General features: G+C 45.3%; 2 protein-coding genes across 4 annotated transcripts in view; one reads left to right on the top strand and one right to left on the bottom strand.

The window, feature by feature from the left end:
* Positions 1-5,325, bottom strand: part of BFAR (bifunctional apoptosis regulator) — a 31,216-nt gene extending 25,891 nt beyond the window's left edge. For 2 of the 3 annotated variants that reach the window (XM_029947562.1, XM_029947561.1), the window contains exon 1: positions 5,107-5,325. The gene's annotated coding sequence lies outside the window, so the exon portion shown is untranslated. Of the gene's footprint in view, positions 1-4,092; positions 4,201-5,106 lie in introns of all 3 variants that reach the window. The other variant, XM_029947563.1, reaches the window with a different exon arrangement.
* A 3,648-nt stretch (positions 5,326-8,973) lies between these two features.
* The window catches only part of PARN (poly(A)-specific ribonuclease), a 150,762-nt gene continuing 132,479 nt past the window's right edge, over positions 8,974-27,256 (top strand). Inside the window, exons 1-9 of the mRNA XM_029949855.1 lie at positions 8,974-9,112; positions 9,576-9,653; positions 11,041-11,120; positions 11,612-11,679; positions 11,764-11,845; positions 18,826-18,886; positions 23,673-23,838; positions 25,280-25,345; positions 26,063-26,101. Coding sequence (XP_029805715.1) covers positions 9,094-9,112; positions 9,576-9,653; positions 11,041-11,120; positions 11,612-11,679; positions 11,764-11,845; positions 18,826-18,886; positions 23,673-23,838; positions 25,280-25,345; positions 26,063-26,101 — 659 coding nt within the window. The 5' untranslated portion in view covers positions 8,974-9,093. The remainder of the gene's footprint in view (positions 9,113-9,575; positions 9,654-11,040; positions 11,121-11,611; positions 11,680-11,763; positions 11,846-18,825; positions 18,887-23,672; positions 23,839-25,279; positions 25,346-26,062; positions 26,102-27,256) is intronic.

Genomic DNA, 27,256 nt, shown 5'->3' with positions numbered 1-27,256 from the left:
TCTACAAAGGAAACAAAAGGGCTGGAATACAATCTCCCGATTATTCTGTGTGATCAAAGAACCTGCAATAAAACATGGCTATTGCTCCCTTGGAAGGAAAACGGTTTGATTTGGTCAAGTACCTATCTGTGGAATCATCTAGAGAAGGTGGGGGGCAGAGGTGTTGGCACTGCTGCTGTTTGATTCCTTAGTCACGCCAAGGTCAATTGACACAGTAATTTTCACTGAGTTCAAAAAGGAATGCATAATTCTGAGTTGAAATGGAGAACATTTATACCTCAGCTTATAAAGACTGTATGTAATGAATCCCTGAATTCTAATCCCGTGTGTTAACAGACCTGAATTTAAAAAAATAAAATACAGATTTCATGTAAAGAGAGCTAACTGTTTAAAAGTCATAATCTTCAAACCGCTTTGTTCAGTGATATATAATTATGATTCTACCTCCTTATTCAACAAAATGTTTACTGTGATGATGGTGCATACCTAATGTTTTAGGAGTAATCTTCTGGGAGGGCTAATTTATGGGGATTCTAGCCTGAAAACAGGATCTCAATCATTACTTAGCAAAGATGTTTCATGGCAAGAATAAAAAGATTTTGGGTTTATAGAGTCCTCTAGGCCATTTGTTTATTTTCATTACATATTACCTGACAGCAAAGAACAATGACCATTGCTAGTATTTACTGAGAGCTCATCATGTGAAAGGTGAGCCTATGAAACAATTATTGCTCTCACCGCCACTTTACTGATGAGAACGTGGAGGCCTAATTAATACAGGACAGAGGCAGGTTTTAAATCACTGTCTGACTTAGAGCCTGATCTCCTAACGCTACGTTATTCCAATAAGGTAATCAATAATAGTTATTGGTTCAGAGGACTAATTTGCTCCTCCATGCTGTTCCTACAAAAGTGGAGAGATCCAAACTGCAGAAAATAAACTAGGATGTGACACCACCAAAGCATTTTGGAATGTGACCTCTGGCCCGTGGTTGTTGGTGTGAGCACGGTGCTCCATGACAAAGGCAGAGACAGTCACAGGAGAAACTGGGGTGAAGGGTCTGGGGGGCTCCGTTGGTTGAGCACTCAACTCTTGATTTCAGCTCAGGTCAGGCTTCCCGGGTGGCGGGCTAGAGCTCTGGGTCTGGCCGTGCTGAACGTGGGGCCTGCTTAAAATATTCTCTCTCTCTCTCTCTCTCTCTTTCTCATTCTCCCTCTCCCCTGCTTGCACTCTCTAAAAATTAGAAGAGAGAGAGAGAGAGAGGAAGGAGAAAAGAAAGAAGAAAGAAATAGGGACTTGAGGGGCACCTGGCTGACTCAGTCAGAAGAGTGTGGGACTCCTGACCTTGGGGTTGAGTTCAAGCCCCATGTTGGGCACAGAGATTACCTGCATAAACAAACTAACTAAATGAAAGAAAGAACGAAAGAAATAGGAGTGAAAATAGTTGGGAACATCTCTATTTCTGGCACCCAACATCGACTTCTGGGGACACCACTATAAACACTAGTAGAATACTACAGACATTTTAAATGTCCAAAGAGTGACCACACATTTCTAGTGATTATGAAATAAAATGAAATGTGCCCAAATGTAATCAAGGCAAAGGCCATAAATGGCAAAAATAAGAGAATATTGTGTACACTTCTTGTAGGTGGCAGAAATGGGCTTTCATTAACATAAGAGAAGGATTTCCAGGCTCTTCCCATATAAAATCTTGTCCCAATAGATTTTCTTTCTGGAAGGAGTCAGAAGTTACTAGGGCAAAGGTAGCTAGCTAGCTCACTGGAGGCTGACGTGCTGCCTGAACTTTGAGGCCCCGTGACTGACTGTCCCTGAGGGGTGTTGGGCAAGGCAAGGGCACACTGAGAAGAGTGTCCTGTTCTCCCTAGAGACTCTTCTTTTGTGTCTGTTATGTGGCATATATTCAATGACCCATCCTGTATTAGATGCTGTAGACGCCCAATAAGTTGTGATTAAAAAAAAAAAACCTGATTAAAATCCATACTTTAATTATTGGTTTGGGTAGTCTCTCCTTCTCCAATCAAATTCTGAGCTTCTTGAGATCAGGAACCAAGCCACAGTATTCTACCATCGTATATATTTTTTTAATTTTTAAAATTTTATTTTTGAGAGAAAGAGAGTGCGAGCAATGGAGGCACAGAGACAGAGGGAGGCACAGAATCTGAAGCAGGCTCCAGGCTCCAAGCGGTCAGCACAGAGCCTGACACGGGGCTCGAACCCACAAACCGTGAGATCATGACTTGAGTCAAAGTCGGAAGCTTAGCCAACTGAGCCACCCAGGCCCTCCTCTGTCATCATATTTGAAATAGCTGGTACATGGATGGGTTCTGGATATTTGTAGGTGAAAATCAAACCACCATGTATCTGACTCCCTGTCAGAGTACTTTCTTAGAACCTCTGACCTAATCTTCTGAGAAGTTTTGTGAACCTGAAACGAACATGGATAAATGAGAGAGAGGGGCCCAGGAGTGTACATTTTATTTATTCTTTTTCAATAAGCTCCATGCCCAACATGAAGCCCAATGCAGGGCTTGAACTCATGACCCTGAGATCAAGACCTGAGCTGAGATCAAGAGTCAGGTGCTTGGGGGGCCTGGGTGGCTTAAGTGGTTAAGCGTTCTGACTCCAGCTCAGATCATGATCTCACGGTTTCATGGGTTTAGGCCCCACGTCAGGCTCTGTGCTGGCAGCTCAGAGCCTGGAGCCTGCTTCTGATTCTGTGTCTCCCTCTCTCTCTGCCCCTCCCCTGCTTGTACTCTCTCTCAAAATTCAATAAATAAGCTTAAAAATAAAAAAAAAAAGAATTGGATGCTGAACCGACTGAGCCACCTAGGTGCCCCAGAAATGTACATTTTAAACAAGCCCCTTAGGAGATCTTTATGCACACAGAAGTTTGGGAACTAGGGACTTGTTACATACAAATAAATAAACACGTGTGTGCCTAAATATGATGCAGACAAGGTATGGGTAAGGTGGGAACAAAATAAAAGTTTAAATAACGCTTTCATGTTCATTTCCTCTTCTCTGCAATCCCTTCTCTTGCCAATGCCTGAATCATCCTCCTAGAGCAAAATTCTGATCAAACATTTCCTTTGGTCAAGACCGTCTTGACAGTGAGAAATTAAAACCCATAATTGTAAGCTTGTCATTTAAGAATCTCTATGATCCATAAAACAACAGAACTTTTTAACGAGGTGGGTTTTCTTTGTTGTTGTTGTTTTTTTTAATTTTTAAGTAGGCTTCATGCCCAACGTGGGGCTTGAGTTCATAGCCCTAAGATTAAGAGTCGAATACTCTACAGACTGAGCCAGCCAGATACCCCAACACAACGTTTTAAACAAAAGCACAAAATCTGGAGCCAGAATAACTGATTTCAAATCCCAGCTCACCAATTACTAGTGTGATCAAGGCAAGTCACTTAATCTACATGCCTCAGTTTCCTCATTTGTAAAACGGGGATATTAATACTACCTTACTAATGAGGTTGATAGGATTAAATGAATTAGTAATATATGCACCGCACTCAGAATGTGCCCAGCACACTAGTGTGATACAAATGTCAGCTATTACTATTATTAGGATTATCCCCGACTACTCACCTACTCACACACTACACTTTGGTCCCATCTATGGCTTCCTGCTCCTTGGACATTTTCCCATCACATTTCCCCCTCTTCTTCTGTAAGCCACCTCTGCACCACCTCTGGGTCAAAAGGGTTCGGATGACAAGACCCAAATCACCTGCCACTTGAAAGTCTTTAATGACTAACTCCATCCACACCCAAATTAATCCTTCCTGCCTCTTTCCATTAATGTAACTTTTAGTTGTGAGTGTTTCCTCATCTCACAGACTGCTATTTCCCGAGAGGCTTATATACTTAAAACAGTATGTTCTCAGAAATGGAGACCTGGGTTCCAAACACATCACATTTATTCTCCCTAGGCCTTCTATTTCTCATTCATCGGTTCAGGATCATAATATCCACTCTGAAGGAGGTTTAAATAACAAACTCCACAGGTCTTCAAAAAGAGTGCTGAGTAATAATAGAATGATTAATAGTTGCACTTACTGATGCCAGCTACGTTGGTAGTGTCCGTGCCAAGCACTGGAGCAGTTTTTTCATCTCGTTGATGGAGACAGGCAGGCAAACGCAGAACACAACATACACCCAGCCTGGCTGTTGACAAAACAGCCAGGACAAAAACAAACCAAACTACCTAACTCGCACGTGCGTTCTGCGCTGGCTCCGGGGTGTGCCCGGAGGAGAGTAAACCTCTTTTCTATTGGCCTTTCAGACGGTGACATCAAGACCACCCCCAAAGGACCGACCAATGGGCTCTGGCGGGGAGGACCCAACGGCGACAGCTGAGGGCATGACAGTGTCTGGGCTTTATCTCCTCTCCACCAAAGTTGGGGGGCCGCCTTCTGCCCCGCCAAAGATCCTCGGTTAGAGATATTTCATTTACTCCTCTTTATATTTTCCTTTAATGAGAATTCCTTTTTGTACCAGTTCCCATTAGGAGCTCTGCGCACGGAATCCTAACAGCGGTGTTCTAGCCTAACCCTAGCGCGACTCTGGGGTTTCACTTTCCCTTCTGTGCGCATCCGCTACCCTATTTTATAACGGGAGCCATCGTTCTGCTTTGGGGCAGGAACTGCCTCTCCAATCAGGCCCGTAGAACCTGATCAATTCTGAACGCGCAGCCGAAGGCTGCGGCAGGGGCTCCTTGGGGGGCAGGCGTCCCTTCGTTCCCCTCCAAGGTGTGTGGAAGCTATGCCTCCTCCCTCCCGCCCTCGGGAGATCCTGGAGCCGCAGACTCTGACCCTGACCCCCGAGGGGACGCAGGCAAGGCCAGTGACCCGCCCTGCCGACGTGGGGCTCTCGGGAAGGGACGGGGAAGTTGGCCACGCGGGAGTCCGTGCCCCGTGGCCGAGACCGCGGATGCTTAGGACCCAGGCCTGGACGAGGAAAGTCCCACGCACCTGCTTCTCCGACCCTCCCCCCCCACAGCCGTCCTCCTTACGTCGCCCCGAAGTGCAGCCCGGGCCTCCCTTTGCCGTTTCCCGCCACGCTGGAGCTTACCACTCTGCTCCTTCCGGGCCCACCCGGCCGCCGCCGGCCTCCCGGACCCCCGCGGAAGCAGAGGAAGAAGTGGCCACTTCACTTCCGGAAGTAACGGAGGACTTGCTGCGGAGAAGGGTGCCCCGGCCCGCGACCATAGAGGAGCAGCCGCACTCTTCTCCCAACCCTCTCAACCCCGCGACCTCCCCGCTGCCTAGAGCGGCCACTCCCCGGCCGAGGACTTCGGCGCATGCGTGCCACCTCCGGCCCCGCCCGTTGGTCTTTAGGGGCGGACTTGCGCCCGCGGCGGCGTTACGCCCCCAGGGTCTGGTGCGTGTCTGGTTCAGGTCCTCCTGGGAGGTCGTTTTTGTGCATGGAGGGCAGAGCTTTACCCAGAAATTAAGTATAATGAGACCGCACTATACTCTCCATAAATTTATTTTGCTGAAAATCCCAGGACCTTGGCGGAAGTTCCCTGTGTAGTATTAACCGGAATTAAAGTGACTTTATGAGCCTGTTTTTCTTCCAATGCCTTGCTTGGGGCGGTGACAATTCATGCTGGTTATGTTTTAAACCTCTGGCCTGGAGTTTGTTAAACTGATGATTTGGAGTGACTTTTTTTTTTCTAATGTAACAGATTGGTGAAGAATTAAAAGACTGGTCCTATGCTAGGGCAGGGAGTGTGTGAACTCATTTTCTGGAGGATAGTTAGGCTCAAAGTGACTGTGTGTGTGTGTGTGTGTGTGTGTGTGTGTGTGTGGTAAAATACACATGAAATTTACCATTTTAACCTCCTTTTTAGTGTACAGTAGTGGCATTCACTACATTCACGTTGCTGTGCATCTATCCTCAGCATCCGTTTTCAGGACTTTTTCACCTTAGCAAACTGAAACTTCAAACTCTAAAGAGTCCAACTCACCCTTTCTCCACCATTCGACCTTATGTCTTCGTGAATCTGACTACTTTAGGTACCACATGTGAGTGGAATCATACTGTATCTGTCTTTTTGTGACTGGTTTATTTCACTTATAGCATAATATCCTAAAGGCTTATTTAGCTTGTAGCTTGTATCAGAATGCCCTTCCTTTAAGACTCAATAATATTCCATTCTAAGTATATGCAATTTTTCGTTGATGCATCTGTTGATGGACTGGGTTGCCTCCACCGTTTGGTTATTGAGAATGGTGCTATTAAGAACGTGTATGTGCAAATACCTATTCGAACCTCTGCTTTCAATGTTTTTAGGTGCATGCCCAGAAGTGGAATTGCTGTATTACATGATAATTCTATTTTTTAATTTTTAAAGAATCCCTATACTGTTTTCCACAGTGGCCACACCATTTTAGTATCCCACCAAGAACACCCAAGGGTTTCAATTTCTCAACTAAGGGATGTGAAAGGATTGGAAAAAAAGAAGGGCAGCTCTTTCTGTCCACTGGTCCTGTTCCTGTGCTTTAATAAAATCACCCCTTTTTGGCTCAAAAAGGCGGGGAGAGATGTGAAACAGTATCTTGTTACTGTTTTGATTTGTGTGAGTGATGCTGAACATCTTTTCATGTACTTACTGGCCATTTGTACATCTTTTTTTGGGATATGTTCATTCAAGTCCTTTGTCTATTTTTTAATTGGATTGTTTTTTGTCACTGAATTGTAGGAGTCCTTCATATGATGGGTATTCGTCCCTTATTAGATACACAATTTGCAAATATTTTCTCCCATCCCATAGGTTGCCTTTTCACTTTGTCACCAGTATCCTTTCATGCACAAATGTCATAAATTTTGATCTATTTTTTATTTTGCTGCCTGTGCTTTGGGTAAGATAGTTTTAAGAATCATTGCCTAATACAATGTTATGAGTCGTTTGCTTTATGTTTTCTTCTGAGAGTCTTATAGTTTCTTTCACCTCTTACATTTAGATTTTTCATATATTTTGAGTTAATTTTTTTAAATGTTCATTTATTTTTTTTTTCAGAGAGAGCATGTGTGTGAGCAGGGGAGGGGCAGAGCAAGCGGGAGAGAGAGACCCAACTAACCTCCCCTCTCTCAGTGCTGAACCCAGTGTAGGGCTCTATCCCACAAACCGTGAGAGCATTACTTGAACTGAAATCAAGAGTCAGACGCTTAACTGACTGAGCCACTCAGGCACCCTTAGTTTGAGTTAACTTTTATTTTATTTTTATTTTATATATAATTTTTATTTGGTATAAAATAAGGACCCAACATCATTATTTCCCATGTGGACATCCAGTGTTCCAAACACTATAATTGAAAGGACTGTTCTTTTCTCATTGAATGATCTCAGCACACTTGTAAATCATATGTCCTTAAATGCAAGGGATTTTTTTGGGGGTGGTGTCTCTATTTCATTGGTTTCTAGGTTTTTCTTTATGCCAATACCACACTGTTTTGATGATTGTAGCTTTGTAGCAAGTTTTGATATTTATTTAAATTACTGAAAATTACTTATTTAAAATAATTTATGTATAATACTTTCTGTATTTGACTTTTTTTTTTAAGTAGGCTTCACACTGAGGGTGGAGCCTAACCCAGGGCTTGAGCTCATGATCACAAGATGAAGACCTGAGCAGAGATCAAGAGTCGGATCCTTAACTGACTGAGCCACCCAGGCACCCAGTATTGGACTTTTCTTTTCTTTTCTTTCTTTCCTTCTTTCTTTCTTTCTTTCTTTCTTTCTTTTCTTTCTTTTTTTTCTTTCTTTTTTTTTGTATTGGACTTTTCAAACCTTAAGAAAAAAGGCAGATAGATTTTGCAAGCCTGAGGTTCAACCCCACTTATATTTTCTCCTTCCCATGTCACCTGAAGTCTAGGATTCATATTTCCTCTCCACTGTTCACATTAGAGATAGTTGACATAGTTGTCTATATGTAAATTTCCATTGAATGAGGCAAGGGACATGAACTTGTTGACGGAATTGGTGAGGAAAATATGGCCAGACTCTTATGGGTTCTTTAGAATAATTAATACTTCTTTTTGGGGGGGAAATGCTCATCTTTTTTTTTTCTTTCAAAAAACATACAGATTTTGTACTCAGTAAATCTCAAACTAAGAGGTGTGAACGCAAGGGAATTGTGACAAGTCAGAACTCTAATCATGTCTTACATTTACACAGCCCTCTGTAACTCACAGACATTATCACCGTTGATCATCAACCCTAGTGGATGAGAAGATTAAGGTTTAAAAATGGGGAATATGGTCCAACCCTAATTAATGGAAGAGCTAGCCTTTGAAAAGCAGGTCTTCTAACCAACTTCATCGTTGGCTTCTGTGAAAGGTTAAGGTGAACTTGTTCACTGAGCTATGTTTTACTGAGCATCTACTGTGTGCCAACACCATTGTATGCTCTGGGGATCCGTAGTATACTCCAAACCAATTCAAGGCAGGACCTCATCTATTTTGTTAGCCAGTCCCAGTGGCTAGTGGCTTTGCATTCTCTTCATCTCTATTAGGTAACCCTCCCTCCCATTATTTCTCCTCTCTCGCCATTATTTTTACTGCAGCACCAGACTGTTTCTCTTTATAGTGCTGATACTGTTTCCCCAGTGGCAAGTTTGATACCCGCCTCACTTTACCCTCTTCCCCCAAGTTAAGCTCCAAAGGGGCAAAGAGTTTGTCTCCTCTGTTCAACACTGTGTCTCCACCCGTTTGAGACTGCCTGGCGCATAGTATCGCCAGGAAATATGTGTTCATATGTTGGGGCGTCAAGACACGTCCCACATCTGACCTCGCAAGTGAGATCACGTCTTGGCTATTTCCATAGCCACGCCCCTTCTCTATCTCCGAAGAAGTGAAAGGAGCGAAGGCTGGCCCCGCCCCCGCCGCTGTCGCAGGCGCACGTGACGCGCGCCGGCGCGCGCTGTTTCCGGAAGTCGCCGCCGCCGCGCTCTCCGCCGCTTCTGCCTTTGCTGCTGCTGCGGTCCCAGCGGAACTTTGCGCGTAGAACGGCTGAGGCGGGCCCGGGCGGGGCCGGGGTTCCGGCCACTCTGCAGAATGGAGATAATCAGGAGCAGTGCGTGTCCGCCGTGCAACCACCCGAAACCCAAGGCCCCCTCCCCTGGCCTTCTAGGCCCAGAGGAGCGCGGGTGTGCTTGGCTGGGCCTTGGGCTGAAGCAGCCCCTCAGGGGTTTACCTCTCCTGAAGTCTGTGAGCTTTAGGGGGTCTTGTCCCTGCCAGTCCCGTGCACCTTTAGGGGACTTGTCCCTCTGCGCGGGCATCCCCTAGGGCCGTGTGCCTCTGTGGCTCGTGCACCCTCGGGGCTTGTCTTCCTCCGGGCAGGCACCCATTGGGGACTTGACCCTCTCCAACCGTGTACCCGTCGGGGACTTGATACTTTCTGTCTTGTTATCCCTCTAGGACTTGTCCTCCTCCCGCCCGAGGCCTCAGGATCTTCCCAGCCCTTTCCTCTCCCGTTAGGAGTTCTTGGGCAGGAAGCCAGGCCACCGGTTCTGAGCCTCTTCTCGGTTTCTCTGCAGATTTTAAGAGTAATCTTCAAAAAGTGTACCAGGCCATAGAGGAGGCCGACTTCTTCGCCATCGATGGGGAGTTTTCAGGTATCCCTCGCTCGCCAGCTGGGGGCCAAGGCTCCTCTTGACCCTCTGACCCCTCCCCAACCCCGACTCCTACCTGCCGGCCCCTCCCGTTCATGGCCGTGGGCGTTGGTTTTAAGTCTTCTACGTTATCTGTTAAGCGTTTCAAAGGCTTGGAAGAGGGGCGGTGGGTTTGCGATTGAGCTTATGGTTTTGGTATAGCACGTGGCAGGGTAGCGGTCAGGCTTTTTTGTGTGTATGGTGAAAATACATCACATAAAATTTACTGCTTTATTTTTTTCTAAAGCTTTTATTATTTTTGAAGTAATCTCCACACTGAAGGTAGGCTCGGACTTGGAAACCCCCACCCCCCAAGATAGTCACACACTCCACCAGCTGAGCCAGGCAGCTGCTCCTCACATCTTACTATTTCAACCGTCTTTAAGTGGTTTTACAGTTGAGTGGCATTAAGCACATTCACATTGTCTTGCATCCATCTCCAGAACTTTTTCTTTTTCTTGAATTGATATTCTACTAATTGGACAGTAAGTCCATTTTTCCCTACCTGCTGCCTCTGGCAGCCATTATTTCTCTCTCTATGAATTATACTAATCTAGGCACATCCTGTAAGGGGAATCATCTAATGTTTTTCCTTTATGACTGACTTTAGCACCAGGCTCTTGGAGGTAATGAAGGTTTTCCTTTATGCATTAGTGGAGTGTTCATTGCTTACCTCCGTATTGGTGTGTATGTGTGTGTAATACTTAACCAACACTTACAAGTGCAAAGTTTCTTTTTTTTTCCTTTGGATGAAAGACTAATTTCTGAGTTGTTGAAGTCAGTATGAACATTTGGTATCGTTAGCCACTTGTGCTAGCTGCTTTTGTGTGTTTAAAAAACTCTTCAGCCCTTTTTAAAGGAAATATGTCCCTTACCTTTAAGCGTGAAGTGTCTAGTTGGAGTCAGTTCCCTGGGAAGCTGAGTTTTCACCAGAAATAATTTCTCTCTTTGACCTTCCAAATTCCTTTGTTGTATATAGATGTTTCTCCAAACTTTTAATCACAACTTGGACTCTAACAATAATATATACTTCACGATTTCTTGATGTTTGATTATGCCTTAATCCTTTTGAAATCAGAAAACTTATTTAATCATAGAGATTGCTTTCTTAAGCCTAGGTTTTGAAACCTGTCTTAGACCTGGGTACTGCCTGTTAAATTGGAGCAGTACATCTCTGAATTCGTTATTACAGAGTTGAGGCTGGTGGTGAAATTAATTCTCATTTTGAAAAAGCGAAGTCAGGAGGGCTTTCCAGTAATCTTTATTCATAGGAAAATGAAATTACACAGCCATTGAATAGTTGACTGACATTTTTACATGAGTGGTAAACATTTTTATTTCTTAAAATTAGGAATCAGTGATGGCCCCTCGGTCACTGCATTAACAAATGGTTTTGACACTCCAGAAGAAAGGTATCAGAAGCTTAAAAAAGTAAGTGAATGTGCTGGAAAATCTTTTTTTCCCCTACGTTGGTCTTCTTTGTGTTGAACTGTAAAGAAATGTTGTCATAAACTTGCACCTCCTCCCCAGGCGGAGAGGGCATACTGTACCCCAGCTGTGAAATGATATTTTAGTGATGTTGAAAACAACAGCAAAAATAATTGTTTGCTGGAAAACATCTTGGGGGAAGGTTTAGTATTTTCAGTGTTAATTTGATTGATAGGAAATATGATGGGGTGATAGTTGTCGTTTGGAAATCGACCTACTGTGATGCTCTGGTTGGTGGAGGTAGTTAATCGGGAAAAATATTAAGAAGCGTTTATAAATTAATGCTTCTGATACATAAGGTGTAGCCTATTGTAATCAGAAGTATTCTGCGAAACGTCCAGTTGAGTAGTTAGAAAGCCTGCCTGATCGACTGTACTCTTCTCACGTTGAATAGACAGCTCTGATTTGACAGGTGTTTTCTTTCTCTTTTCCAGCATTCCATGGACTTTTTGCTGTTTCAGTTTGGCCTTTGCACGTTTAAGTATGACCACACAGATTCAAAGTAGGTTGCATTAACACGCAGTGGATTTCGTTCCTCGTGCTGTAATGTAACCCACTAAGTCCCCTTTTCTCTTATTTCCCCCAGGTATGTAACAAAGTCATTTAACTTCTACGTTTTCCCGAAACCCTTCAATAGAGCCTCACCAGATGTCAAGTTTGTTTGTCAGGTTGGTAGCAGAACTGATTTTCTTCTCTTATGAATTGTTATGATGAGGCCGCATGGACATGTGGAATCAATTCTTTTTTAAAATTTGGTTCTACTGTTACCTTTGGGCTCTTGGCAAACCATTTCATCTCCCCGATTTGCAGTTTTAGGGCTGCGAATGAACAGCAATGCTTTCTTCCTCATTGCTTCAGAATCAAGGGGTTAGAGCAAAAGACAGGCAGATGGAAACCAGAACACGAGGTCTATTATGAGCAAAGCTGACTGTGGGAACATCGCTTTGTAAGGTGGCTCTGTTTGAGATTTTTAATGTTTGGCCCCTGGTTTGAACCTATAGATCAGGTCCTTCAGGCCTCTTCCCACCCCATTCTCTTTGTCCCCGTCTCTGAGGGTAGAGCTTTATTTTCTAGAGGAATAGCGTACATGTGTATCCTATTTAAAAAGAGAGAACACAGTTGGGATGAGGCCTCAGTGTTGAATGTAAGCCAATAAATTACATGAAAAAAATAATAAAAAGAGAGAACCCAGAAGGGGCTACACTGCATATGCTCACTTCGCTTTCCCAGTTCCCCAGTTAGGAAAAAGAGTCCACAGTTTCCTCCTGCGGCGAAGAGGGTGTACTTTATGAGCCGAGGTGAGGGTACCGGGAGGTTCCACTTTAGAACATCACCTTCAGCGTCGGAGCCCACCTGGCAGTCACTGATGTCAGTTTCTTCTTCCTGTACTCTTAGTTATCTGTGATGGCGGATAAGGAGGGTGTGAATACGTGGTGTGGCTTACGGGTGTGTGATTAGAGATGAGGGTCGATCTTTTTGTCCCTTCCAGTCTTGTGTCCTCGCTTTTTTCCTGGTTGGCAGCATTAGTTCATGTGAGTCTTGCCATCCTTCCCTTCTCGTGCACGTCAGTAGTGGTGGCAGTTAAGAAATCCTGGAGGGGAGGCTTCTGAGTGCCTGATCCATGCCGGGTATAACATGGCAAACGATAAACAAGTGAAATTAGAAGTGAATCATATGCCCGGGGCTGAAGAGAAAAGGTGAAGGCACTTTTGGTCTTGTAACCTGGTTTCTCAAGTTACCAAGTAGGCCCTTATTCCGCAACTGGTTAATAGCTAGTTAACAATTATCTTGGGGGGGAGACTAATTAAACAGTATTTATAGATTTGGATGTTTTCCAGCAGTGCCAGGAGAAGACAGAAGTGTACGTGGGTTCCATGGCCTTGGCCGGGAGTCAGTCAGGCAAAAGTGGACATTGGCAATGAGACACCTTCGGGATGATGCTTTGTTCTAAAATAGCAACACAAGTAGTTATTCTAGCAGATGCACTAGAAGTGGATCAGAAGAATCTATGTGTTGTACAAAGCTATTCTATGGCTACACCTGGAGTATTTAGTGCAATTCTAGTTGCTGGCCACTCCCTAGAAAAAAAAATATGATAGATTTGAATAAGGCAGAGACCCTTGTCTAAAACGGACAGTGGGATAAGCGTGTTACAATTTTTTAGTCTGAAAAAGCAAAGTCAGAGAAAAGATATAGACTCCGTATGTGAACTTGTGAATTGTTTGGTTAAAGTAAGTGAGGAGTGCCCTGGGTGGATCCGTCGGTTGAGTGTCCGACTTCTGCTTAGATCATGACCTCACGGTTTGTGAGTTCAAGCCCCACATCAGGTTCTGTGCTGACAGCTCAGAGCCTGGAGCCTGCTGGATTCTGTACCTTTCTCTCTCTGCCTCTCCCCCACTCACACTGTGTCTCTCTTTGTCTCTCAAAAATGAATAAATGTTAACAAAATAAAAATAAATAAATCGGATGATAGTATTTTTGGGGCGCCTGCGTGGCTCAGTCGGTTAAGCATCTGACGTGGCTCCGATCCTGATCTCACAGTTTGTGGGTTCAGGCCCTACATTGGGCTCTGTGCTGACAGCTCAGAGCCTGGAACCTGCTTCAGATTTTGTGTCTTCTCTCTGACTCTCCCCTGCTCATGCTGTGTGTGTGTGTCTCTGTCTCTCTCAAAAATAAATAAACATTTAAAAATTTTTTAAGTGGATGATATTTTTTTTTTTTGGAATTTCTTCTGTTTGTCTCTCCATCTAGGATGGTTTCTGTTTTGTTTAAAATTCTTTAAAAATTTTTTTAAAAGAGTTTTTAACTCATGAACTGCAAGATCATGACCTGAGTTGAAGTTGGGGCTTAACTGACTGAGATGCCCCGCTTTTGTTTAAAATTCTAAGACTGCAGCACTTGCATCTTAGGAAGGAAGTTAGCTTCTCGACTCAGAGTGCAGGGCAAAAATTGTGTCTGGTCAAAAATCACTCTTGGAGGAGTGTCTGGGTTCACGAGTTGGAGCCCGACATCAGTCTCTGTGCTGACAGCTTGGAGCCTGGAGCCTGCTTCAGATTCTGTGTCTCTCTGTCTCTCAAAAATAAATAAAACACTAAAAAAAAAAGAAAGTAAAAGCACGTTCACAAAAAAATACCATGAGATCCTGACCTGAGCCGAAATCAAGAGTCAGATGCTCAACCGACTGAGCCACCTAGGCGCCCCCATGTTTCACTTCCAGTATGGCATTCAGTACATTACATGAGATATTCAATGCTATGTTATAAAATGCTTTGCGTTAGATGATTTTGCCCAAGAGCAAGCTCATGTAAGTGTTCTGAGCACGTGTAGGATAGGCTAGGCTAAGCTATGATGTTCAGCGGGTCAAGTATACTAAAAGCAGTTTCAACTTAACAGTATTTTCGACTTACAATGGGATTCTTGGGACATGCCACCGTTGTAAGTGGAGGAAGATCTGTGTGTGTATCATGTATGCCAAAGCTAGACAAAAAGGAGTGGAATGGGGAAGGAGGTGGCACCGGGAAGAGGGTATTAAAAAAAGAAACTCATTTTTTACTCTAGAGACACAAGCAGTGTTTGGAGACTTCACAATCATTGATGTTTTATTGTCAGTGAAGTCAACATTTGAGGTTCAGCTAGGAAAAAAGAGAAAAAGAGTTGAAAACAATGTGAATGCCTAAATACGGATGTTTGCCAGAGGGGAAGGAGGGTGGTGGTTGGGCAAAATGGGTGGAGGGGAGTGGAAGGTGCAGGCTTCTGGTCACGGAATGAAGACGTCACGGGAACCGAAGGTGCAGCCTGGGAACCCAGGCCACAATGTTGTCATACTCTTGGAGGGTGACCCGTGCTAGCTACACCTGTGAGCGTGGCATGACGTACGAACATAGTGAACCACTGCGTTGTACACTTGAAACTAATGTAATATTGTATGTCAACTACACTCAAAAAAGTTTTTAAAAAACATTAACAACCTTCCATCCCACTGGATGGGTGCGTTCCCTGGGGGTGTGTGTGGTTCACTGTCTGCCCGTTTTCCATATCCTGCCCAGCATGTGAGCACTTCCCTGTACAGACACTTATTCTGCAAAGAGCAGATTCAGTTCTTTTGCTCCCAAAGCATGTCTGCTTTAATGGTGAGAAGAGCTTTCCAAGAGTGATTTAGAAAAAAATTTTTTTTTACATTTATTTATTTTTGACGGAGACCTTGGCAGAGAGCAAGCAAGGGAGGGGCAGAGGGAGAGGGAGACACAGAATCCAAAGCAGGTTCTAGGCTCTGAGCTGTCAGCACAGAGCCTGACGAGGGGCTCGAACCCACGAACTGCAAGGTCATGACGAGCCGAAGTCAGATGTGTAACTGACTGAGCCACCCAGACACCCCCATGATCTCATGTTTTGTGAGATCGAGCCCCGTATTGGACTGTGCACCGATTCTCTCTCCCTCTTCCACTGCCGGTTCCCTGCTGGTTCTCTGTCTCTTCTCTCAAAATAAGAAAAATGAAACATTAACAACAACAAAAAAAGGGCAAAACATAGTAGTAGTAAGTGTTTGTGTTTATGAGGCTGATGGAGGGCTGCGGCCTGTGCAGCTGTCCAGCATTGTAAGAGAGTAGCGCGCTGTGAATCACTAGCCTGGAAAAGGTCCAAATTCACCACTCGAAGTATAGTTTCTACTGAACACACCACCAGGAAGTGGAAAAATCCTGAGTTGAAACATTGTTAAGTCAGGGGCAACTGTATCCGTGTGTCTGCAGACATGTTTGTAACGTTAGCGCTTTAATACACACAGAATCCTGATACTCCGATTTTAAATAACATGCATTTTCCACTCAACACAGTTTGTAAATATTTCACAGTGTGGGTGTGGGTAATTTATTTAGTTGGAATTTAGAAGTTTCCAAAGGTTTTCTGTTTTAAGTAATGTTAAAGTCAACATTCACATGCAGTGTATCTTTGTGTATAGGTAAGAATTTTTTAAGTAAGCTCTACATCTAATGCAGGTCTCAAACCCATGACCCTGAGGTGAAGGGTCGCGGTCATGCTCTACCGACTGATCCAGCCAGGCGCCCCACGTATGTAGGAATATTTTTATAGGATAGATTTCCCAGAAGGGAAATTGCTGAGTCATAAGTCATATGCATGGAAAAGTCTGATGTGTGTCTGAAATTCTCTTCCCAATTAGCTGTGCTCATTTTTTGAGTTTTGAAAATGGTACATTTAGGACAAATAAAAATTAGTGGATTCTATGCACAAATAGATTTTGTAGGTTAAAAGGATTTAAAAAAAAATTATGGTAAGAAATGCACAACCTACAATTCACCATTTTAAGTAATTCTAAGTTCAGTGGCTCTAAGTACATTTCTCTTGTTGTATAACCTGAAAGGCGGTGTTTGTGTGGAAAATACAGAGCTTCAAAAAGGGATGGATGAACTTTTGGCTGCATATCTACTTTATTTATTTTTTTGAAATTTATTATTATTATTATTATTACTTATTGTGAGAGAGAGCAAGAGCACACGTACCATGTGGGAACGAGGGAAATCCTTAGCAGGCTTTGCTCACACCAGGGAGCCTGATGTGGGAACAGTCCCACCAACCATGAGATCATGACCTGAGCTGAAATCGAGAGTTGGACGCTCAATGGACTGAGCCACCCAGGCGCCCCTGACTGGATGTTTACAGAAAAGGAAGTTAGGGTGTTTTGGAGTCTAGTGAAAGGAGGACTGAAATACCTTTCCGTAATCCAACTTTTGGTGCCTCTGTCAGTGATGGAACATTCTGGTGGGCAGAATTGTACCGATACTGAGGCATGGTAGACAGGAGACTTGTGGCCCAAGTCAGAAGACATTGGATCTTGGTTCAGAACAGGATAAAAAGGGAAGATGTAGAGGGAAAAGTTGCTTGTTCTAAATCACACAGAGCCTGGAGATGATGAAAATAATGTGCATGTATCTGTGTGTGTGTGCGCACACGTCTGTGTGTGCGCACGTCTGTGAGTGTGTGCATATGTGTGCACATTGTGTGCATGTCAGTGAGTGTGTACGTCGGTGTGTGTGCACATCTGTGTGTGCACATCTGAGTGTGTGCACGTGCGCACGTCTGTGTGTGTGCAGTCTGAGTGTGCACGTCTGTGAGTGTGTGCATGTCTATGAGTGCGCGCGCACATCTGTGTGTGTTCATGTCTGTGAGTGTGTGCATGTGTGCATGCGCATCTGTGTGTGTGTGCGTGTGCACATCTGTGAGTGTGTGCACATCTGTGAGTGTGTGGTGGTGGGAGGTAAGATTGCCACTTACATCCCATCACTTTTTAAGAAGAATCTGTTGGTTGATAAAGATAAATATAGTATTTACTTTTTAGCATAAGGCTTACAAAATTAGTCACGGAAAAATTGGAAGAAATGAAAAATGAAGCTAGGATTCCTGCAGTATGATTAGGACACAGAAACGTGTGCCAAAGACAGTCTCTGGGCTTCCTAGCAGCTAAGACAGGAGAAGTACACGGTCACTTCTGTGGCGCTCAGGATCAGTGCCAGCCAGGGCTCAGAGGCAGAGCCTTGCTCAGACCGGAGACCTCCATCATCCTGCAGGTAGATAATCTTGTCTTCAGCTACATCTCAAAGTGAACAGCGTCACGAGTAGTGGGACAGACACAGTGTCCGTCATCTGGGCTGATGGTGTCCTGTCTCAGGACAGTTCAGGAAAGGTGGTTCTGTGAGGAACCAGATGAGAACGGCCCCGGCGGGACACCCTCTCATGTCCTCACGAGGTGGCTACGGTCCTGGTTCTTGCTCTTCCGTTAGATCGAGTCCAGAACTTTGTGGGTTTTGCCATTCTTGGGTACCACATGTGGTAGTGTTTATTTAACATTTTCGTTGAAGTTTACCTCTGTATTTTGGCTGACTATATATTTGAGATATGTTTGTTTAATAAGTCTAAACATTTTTTTTTGTTTTGTTTATTTTTGAGGCAGAGAGAAATAGAGCACGAGTTGGGGAGGGGCAGAGAGAGAGAGAGAGACACAGAATCTGAAACAGGCTTCAGGCTCTGAGCTTGCTGTCAGCACAGAACCCGATGCGGGGCTCATGCCCATGAACTGTGAGATCATGACCTGAGCCGAAGTCGGACACTTAACTGCCTGAGCCATGCAGGCGTCCTTGTTTAATAAGTCTTGTTACCAAGAACTTTTCTCTATTTTAATCTCAAATGTGAAGAATATTCTAGTTACCAGATTCTACCTTCAGGGGGATATTGATGCGTTAGGATTTCCTTCCACCTGTGAACTACTTTAAACTTGAACTGGGGTGGTGGTGGTGGGGGAGTGTCAGATAATATCAATACTTTTAATTTCTTTTTGCATTTTACTACTCAGTACAGCCATCATGAGTTTTCTGCCTCGTGGGAGGCTGTGATGATTTTCTTAAATATTGTGAAACAAAGGATGCTTGTTTGTAAGCCATGAAGCAGAAGCGCTCGGATCATTTAAATGAGTGGGTTATGCGGCAGCCTCGGAGTGAAATCTTAATTTTCTTGCCCTTGGCCTGCTCCTTCCTTGCCTGGCTGCCTTTGTTTACTTGTCTGAGTTCTCTCTCTGCGTCTGTTCACGTGTCTGCCACCAACATCACCTAAATGTGTGTTCTGTTCACTCTTGTTTCAGAGCTCAAGCATTGACTTTCTAGCAAGCCAAGGATTTGACTTTAATAAAGTGTTTCGCAACGGTAAGATTACACTTGACCTCTCCTTTGCGCTTGTAAATTTGGCTTTGGTTGAGAACGGTCTCTCTGTGCCTGTAACTCTGAGACAGGATCTCGGGGTCCTGCTATTCCATGTGTAACCTTAGAGCTGTAAAGAACTCTTTATTCATGCCTTGGAAAACTGTTAGCCCCATCAGCCCTGCACGGGGAGGGTAGACGCTGCTTCTTTTGCCCTGACGAGGTCTCACGAATGCCTCATTTTATTTTTATTTAAAAAAATACATTTTTTAGTTTACTTATTTACTTTTAAAGTTTATTTCTCAGAGACAGAGTGTGGGTGGGGAGAGGGGCAGAGACAGAGGTAGACACAGAATCCGAAGCAGGCTCCAGGCTCTGAGCTGTGAGCACAGAGCCCGATGCAAGGCTCTATCGAACTCACAATCCCTGAGATCATGACCTGAGCCGAAGTTGGATGCTTAACTGACTGAGCCCCCCAGGTGCCCCTCTTTATTTTTTGAGAGACAGAGAGAGTGAGCAGGGGAGGGACAGAGAGATAGGGAGAGAGAGAATCCCTGTCTGTGTGGAGCCCTATGCAGGGCTCGAACCCATGAACCACAACATCATGACCTGAGCCAAGGTCAGAAATTCAACCGACAAAGCCACCCAGGTGCCCACCTCCTGATTTTATTGAGTGGCATTTATTCTCCTGCTGGTGTTGTGACTCAAGTGGCCTAACAGACCCCCTGCGGGGAACACTTCCCTGTTTTCTTCCAGTGAGACCGGTGGCAGAGGCCTTTAGAAAGGACCTGCATCCTAGCAATACCGGAACGAAAAACTCCGTTTTCCACGTGATGCTTATTTATTATTCGGAGATAGTTCCTCACACAGGCGCAGTCATGACAGCTTACTGAGTCATGTGACGGGTGAATGCCCTGAGGCAAGGGACTACATCTCGAGCGTTTCATGTCTCCAGTGCATAGCCTGAGCCCTCTTCTGTGTCAGGGAGGTGACCCTAATATTGGATGAGTGAGTACTGGCCATGAAAGGCCCCACCAGAGTTCTTCCCTTTCCCTTTCCTGAAAAGTGTTCGGGAAAGCCTCGGGTTTCCCCAGCAGTTCTCAGCACCTGCTGCTGGAAGGTCACTAACTACTTTTACTGAATCTCATAAATTGTATTTGTTCCCACGGGGAATGCCCAGTTACTGAGTGAGTTAGGAAAGGAGGTTTTCTCGCAGTAAAAGTGCTGGAACACAGACTCAGAAGTTCTCTTCCCCTCACCAGGATCTCCTTGCGAGTACTTTAGAACCCACACCGTAGTGTTTTTTAGTTGCCTCAGTGGTTCTGCATCTAGATTTTTTTTTTTATGTTTATTTTTGAGATAGCGAGCGTGGTGAGGGAGGGCAGAGAGAGAAAGGGAGACGGGATACGAAGTGGGCTCTGCGCTGACAGCAGAGAGCCCGATGCAGGGCTCGAACTCACCAAAGGTGAGATCATGACCTGAGCCGCAGTTGGATGCTTAACCGATTGAGCCACCCAGGTGCCCTTTAATTTTTACCAATTTAAAAAAAAATGTAAATCCCTAGCAGTGCTATTGCTGGGTCATAAGGGAGTTCTATCGATAGTTTTTTTGAGGAGCCTCCACACTGTTTTCCAGAGCGGCTGCACCAGTTTACATTCCCACCAACAGTGTAGGAGGGTGCCTGTTTCTCCACATCCTCACCAGCATCTATAGTCTCTTGATTTGTTCATTTTAGCTACTCTGACTGGCGTGAGGTGGTGTCTCAGTGTGGTTTTGATTTGTATTTCCCTTATGATGAGTGACGCTGAGCATTGTTTCATGTGCCTGTTGGCCATCTGGAAAAAAAATGTTTATTTATTTTTGAGAGAGAGGAGATAGAGCATGAGTGGAGGAGGAGCAGGGAGAGAGGGAGACACATAATGTGAAGCAGGCCCCAGGTTCTGAGCTGTCAGCACAGAGCCTGATGTGGGGCTCGAACTCACTAACCATGGGATCATGCCCTGAGCCGAAGTCGGACGCTTAACCGACTGAGCCACCCAGATACGCCAGTGTGTTTGATTTTTAAAGAATTTTGGAGCCCAAACCGCTTCATGTAGTGAGTGAGCCAGCTGGGCAGCACAGTTTGGGGATGCTAAAAATTTTTTCCCTTTGGCTCAGACCTGTGTGTGAAAGCTCTTACTAAATACAAGTTGCAAATGTAGCGAGAGTGCTCTCTTGGAATAAGTGCAAGAATCTGTGGAGGGGTCTGCTCTAAGCAGGCTCCCGTGGATGGATAATTTCCAGCCTCATTGAAGGAGGGAAACGGCCAAATTGGAGCATGCCTCATTCTCGTTTTACAGTCAGACCTCGGAGTATTTTTGTCACCGCTGAATCAGGACTCCCAGGACATCTGTCACTGCCAGACTCTTAGCCCCACGCTCTTGCTGATACTCTCTCAATCTGACCTAGACCCTCCCTTCTCTTCCTTATCAGTTCTTTGCACCTGGCTCCGTAAATGCCAGACGCTTTTCTCCTGGCAGCCTTCTTGGAAGTGCCTCTGACTTCTTTTCTGAACTGAATGGAACCAGGTGACTCCTCTTGTGCGGCGCCTGCGGGCCTCTGCATGCGGCACAGGTGGTTTCCCCCTCCTGCTCCCCGTCTCCAGGCATCCCCATCTCGGTGGGTGTCCTTGTGCTGCCGTGCCACGGGACAGGAGCCCCAGATCTCAGGGATGCGTCATGGGCTCTGCCACCTCTCTTTCTGCTGATTTACTGGGCGTGGCATCACGACAGCCTTGGCTGTGGCTTTCTGCCCTTTTTCCACTCCTAACTCTCTCCTCACTGTGGGTGACCTCAGCATCCGCAGGCATGACCAGCAAGTGCTCCGTCTGTCTCTTTCTTGACCCGGTGCTCAGCAGTCTTTGCTTCCAGCCACCCCCTCTCCCCGCAGCCCTCTCTGCCCTTGGGAGCACTGTGGGTCTCATCACCAGCAACCGCACGCACCTCCTGCACCTCTCTCTCTGACAGCACTACCTCTTGTTCTTCTCATTTACTCAGTCTCGTCACTGGTCTTAGCTTTTTTTTTTAATTGGGGAAAAATACACACCGGATTTACCATTTTAACCATTTTTAAATATTCACTTCAGTGCTATTGAGTACATTCACGTTGTGCGACTGTTGGTATTACTGACGTTGGTCACCTTTTCCACCAGTTAGTTTAACATCCACCGGTGATTCTTGCTTGGAACCATCAGTATTGCTGATAACTGGTGATTTTTCTAATTCTGTCATAGCAAGTTCATTACTGTCCCAGGACTTTTCATGCCACCCGTGTCCTGATGATACCTAAATTCACATCTCATTGCCTCTCTTGAGCGTTAGGCTTATATCTACAACCCTTAATTTATATATATACCCTTAGCGGATTTAATGTATTCAGGTGGTAGGTTTTGATTTTCGCCCCTTGGGCCTCAGAGCCGTCCAGTGTCCCCGCCTCTGCAAGTGGGCCCGCCATCTTCCCAACCGCTGACACCTACCAGCCACCTGTCGTTGATTTTGCTCTTCCCTTCCTCCCTCCCTCCCAGTGTATCAGCAGTTCTGTCTCTCCTACCTCTGTCCTCATTCTCTCCGTCTCTAGTCTGAGCTGGCTCACAAACCGTGACCCACAGCCATTTTGTAAATAAAGTCTTATTGTAAATAAAGCCACGTCCCTTCCTTCACCCACCGCATGTGGCTGTTTTCATGTTGCAAGGACAGAGTTGATTGGTTCCGACAGAGATTCCCCATGTGGCCCACAAGCCTGAAACATTTCCTGTACGCTTTACGAGAAAGTTTCCTGACTTCTGATGGAAGCAGTTATCTCTCGCCTGGACGATTGCTTTTAACTGACTTCCCTGCTTCAACCCTCATGGGAGTCGAACTGATCTCTTTTTAACACAAGAAGCCGATAATGTAATTGTCTTGCTTAAACCCTTCTAATGGCATTCCATTGTTTTTAGAATAAAACAAAAAATATTTTTAAAATTTTTTGTAATGTTTAGTTTCGAGAGAGCGAGAGACAGAGCCCAAGTGGGGGAGGGGCAGAGAGAGACCGAGACACAGAATCCAAAGCAAGCTCCAGGGTCTGAACTGTCAGCACAGAGCCCTGTGCGGGGCTTGAACTCCCACACTGTGAGATCTTGATTGACCTGAGCTGGAGTTGGACGCTTCACCGACTGAGCCACCCAGGGACCCCCGACACCCCTGAGTAAAAACAAATTCTCATCACGGCCTATAAAGGCCTGTGCAGTCTTGCGTGCCGTCTCCATGCTGACTTCTCCTGTTCACTGTGTTCTGGTCATGCCCACTTCTTGCTGGTTTTGGAGACCATCCACGCTGTTCCATCCTCCGGGCATTTACAGTTCTTCCCTTGGCTGAAATACTCTTCTCCCGGCTCCTTGTGGCCTGGCTCCTTCTTACCCTCTCGGTCTTTGCTCGCAATGGCCTTCTCTCATCTTCCAGTCGGAAGTCCTCTTCACTAGGGAGCAGGAGGCGTCCGCTGGTTCCCTGTTAGGTCCCTCGCGCCTGGCGTAAGTGCCAAAGAAACATTTGCTGGGGGCAGACTGCGTGGCGCGAATGCAAAGACCAACGCATTTCAAAACCATTTCCTTTTCCTGTTGACTTTTTTTTTTTTGTGGGGGGCGGGATATAGTTAAATATGGTAAGTCTTGCCTGAGAATTTTAGATTCACTAGCTTGCTAAAAAAAAACTTTTTATGTTGAAACTTTTATGTTTAGCTACCTCTGCTAATACATTCTTTTTAAAATTACACTCAGGAATTCCCTATTTAAATCAGGAGGAAGAAAGACAGCTGCGGGAGCAGTACGACGAGAAGCGCCTGCAGGCCAACGGTGCGGGGGCCCTGGCTTACGTGTCCCCCAACACGTCCAAGTGCCCCGTGACGATTCCTGAGGATCAGAAGAAGTTCATTGACCAAGTGGTGTAAGTTCCCGGACCGAAAGCCTGCGTTGCATAAACGTGTGTCGGGGCAGGACTGACCCCGGTATCTCAGGCTTGTGTTGCCCGAAGGCCGCACACACGGGCGTGATGGCCTGAACGGCGGGATTCGGTTGGGTCCTACGTGAATCGGTGTAATCACAGCACGTCGTGAAGTAGAGCTCTGGGCACTGTACGTAGACCTGCCACGTGGCACCAGGAAAGAGACCAACTCTGCAAGCGGCAGGCTTCCCGCTCGGATCGAGTGGGCATGGCGTGGACCAGGGGCCCGACCACCACTGCCCCGTTTCCCTGAATCAGGCCTATCCAGACATTTGCAACACACCCCGTTTTTGTTTGTTTTGTATTTTTTTTAATTAAAAAAAAAAGGGTTTATGTATTTCATTGAAGAGGGAGAACTTGATCAGGGAAGGGACAGAGAGAGAGGGAGAAAGAATCCCAAACAGCCTCTGCACTGATAGCAAACTGAGATCATGACCTGAGCCGATATCAAGAGTTGGACGCTTAACTGACGGAGCCCCCCAGACGCCCCTCGTTTTGTTTCTTTGAATGAAGTTCCGGACAAGCACATGTGCCATTGGAGGAGTGTCTGGTTTTACTGAGTTTTCAGTATAACTGCTTTACCAGAAAAGTGAAATTAATTACTTTAATTTTATTTGAGAATTGGATACACATTGTTACATTAGTTGCAGGTGTACGATGTAGTGAGTTGACGGGTGTATACATTATGCTGTGTTCACAAGTGTGGCCACCATCGGCCCCATTATGTCACTGTTATACTGTCGTTGATGGTATTCTTTATGTTCTAGTTTTGTCCCTGTGACTTACCCATTCCATAGCTGGAGGCCTGTATCTCCCTCTCCCCTTGACCCGTTTTGCTCAATCCTCCACTCTCCTCCCCTAGAAAAATAAAAATTTAAATCCCTTGTATCGATGAATCCTTGAGAAGTTGTCACTAACTCATGAATAACAACAACAAAAAGAGTATGTCCAAGTAAAGTATTTTTCTTTAAGTGTAACCAGGTATATATTTAAATATAACTTAAAACTTATAACCTGATGGGGTAGAGTTACATTGTCCTGTGTTCTTTTTTTAAATTAAAAAAATTTTTTTTAACGTTTTTATTTGTTATTGAGAGACAGAGAGAGACCAAGCATGAGCATGGGAGGGGCAGAGAGAGAGGGAGACACAGAATCTGAAGCAGGCTGCAGGCTCTGAGCTGTCAGCATACAGCCCATCGCAGGGCTCGAACTCACAAACCGTGAGATCATGACCTGAGCCAAAGCCGGACGCTTAACGGACTGAGCCGCCCAGGCGCCCCCTGTGTTCTTATATTTAAATTGCTTCTGACTATGATTACTCCGTTGGCTGATTTCTTCACTCCTGAAAGGGATTGAGGGTGATGTTTTCGTTTTAACTCCTCAGAGAGAAAATAGAAGAGTTATTACAAAGTGAAGAAAACAAGAACTTGGATTTAGAGCCATGTACTGGGTAAGTCACCCTAAATATTTTCACATGTTCTTTTTCTGGAGAGTGGCTGATTTCTGGCGTGTGCTCCATTTTGGTTTTTTAAGCCCACATTCATAAATAGTCTGTTTATTATAGGTATATTCCCAAGACGCAAGCCCTGACTTGAGCATTGACACAGTGGGGAGCGTGGTGTGTTGAGGCGGTGAATGAGCAGTCTGTCCTGTCCTGGGGCAGAGAGGCCCCTTGTGCGTCCTTGGCGCTAAGCTGTGCTCCCGCGTGGCATACTTAGTTCTGGCCTCGAGGGGTGCCGAATACATGAAGGCTCCAAAGAGAAGAATTCGCTGTCAGGCCCCGTGTGTCCTTTTAGTTTCTCTCTGCTGTAAAAAACATCAGTGTTCCAAGGAGGCAGGGACTCCATTTGTGACGAGCTTCGCGCAAGTGTTCCGATGCGCGTGTCTCCTTTACGCCCCCTGCGCAGCCGCAGGAGGCAGCCCTGGAGTTGGAGAACTTCTCTCCCTTCGAGCCACGCGATACAAGAATGTTAAAGAACGTTCTGAGGCAGCTGGATGGTGGGTGGTCCCGCGGCCTCACACATCCTGCCGGGTCTTGTTTGTGTGGCACCCCTCGCTTCTCAGGGAGTCGCTTTTAAACATTCAGTGTCTTTCCCATCCAGTGCTTGATCCACTTGGATTTTCTTGTCATGAGCCCCAATCAGACCCTTCTCTTTTGTTTTTATAGGTTCCAAAGGAAACTAATTTATCAGACTTTGAGCTGGAAGTAAGTGTTCATATTATCTGGGAGAGCTCTGTCAGGGACCCAGGATGGAACACTAAGTGTCATCTCTTAGCTCTCCTGTCACTTCTGAGGTTCTGCATTCTTGGGGATTTGACCCTACCATACTCTCGGGCACTGTGGTATTGAACTTGCCCTTATTTCTTAAGTTTCTTGAATACCCACTGATTTTCTTTGTTATTATTTTGTAGCAGATGCTTTTAAGCCTTTTTGAATTTTCTTTCAGTTGTCACTTGGGCTGTAGGCTCGATATGTTCCGGGTTATGTATACGTTTTGTTCTTTGAAGGTTAAGTGATAAAGATTGGGTTTTACGATCTAGGAAATAACTCAGATAAATGCTCTTTCTCAGGCAGGGGTTAGCCCATGGGTTGGTTTCAGGTCAGTGAAACCCCTGAAATAATATCCAGAACCGTGTGCCTATATTTTTTCCGGAGGTGATTCTATTGGTTCCACTACATTTTCAAGCAGACCTCTAACCTAGAATTGAGCCTCAGTGTTGAGCAGGGGAAGTTTGCATTCAGCTTTACTTTGGGCCCTGTTCTTCCGTTAGAATCTACCAGTGATGCATGCACTTGGAATTGACTTGGAACAAAACCGGAGAAGGGCCACCATCCTTGGACCAGGCTCCTTGCCTGTCATGTTGCCCTCGCAGTGGACTCCACGGGGATTCCAGACCCCTCTCCTTGGCTGGCACACACTGAGGGGCCAGACCGCAGTAGAGGCCCTTTCTCCCGTAGCTCCTCTGTGTATGCCCCGCACCATCCGAAACGACCTTCAGAATTTCACTTCGGAAGTAAACATTATTATGTTTGGAAGTGAGATGCCTGCACCCTAAAAAGTTAATTTGAAATCAGATACGCTCTGCATTTTTTTTCAGTTTTTACTTTTTTTAATGTTCATTTTTGAGAGAGAGAGAGAGAGAGAGGAAAACAGCAGGAGCAGGGAAGGGACAGAGATATAGGGAGACAGAGGATCCAAAGCAGCCTCTGTGCTGACAGCAGAAAGCCTGATGTGGGGCTCGAACCCACAAACCATGAGATCTTGACCTGAACTGAAATCTAGAGTTGGACACTTGACCTGCTGAGCCACCCAGGCACCTCTACGCTCCTGCATTTTTCTTTAAAAAAAAATTTTTTTTT

Source organism: Suricata suricatta, chromosome 8 (genome assembly GCF_006229205.1).
Source record: "Suricata suricatta isolate VVHF042 chromosome 8, meerkat_22Aug2017_6uvM2_HiC, whole genome shotgun sequence".
NCBI lineage: Eukaryota > Metazoa > Chordata > Mammalia > Carnivora > Herpestidae > Suricata > Suricata suricatta.
The sequence above is the reverse complement of the archived record's forward strand: the minus strand, read 5'-3'. Positions and strand labels throughout refer to the sequence as shown.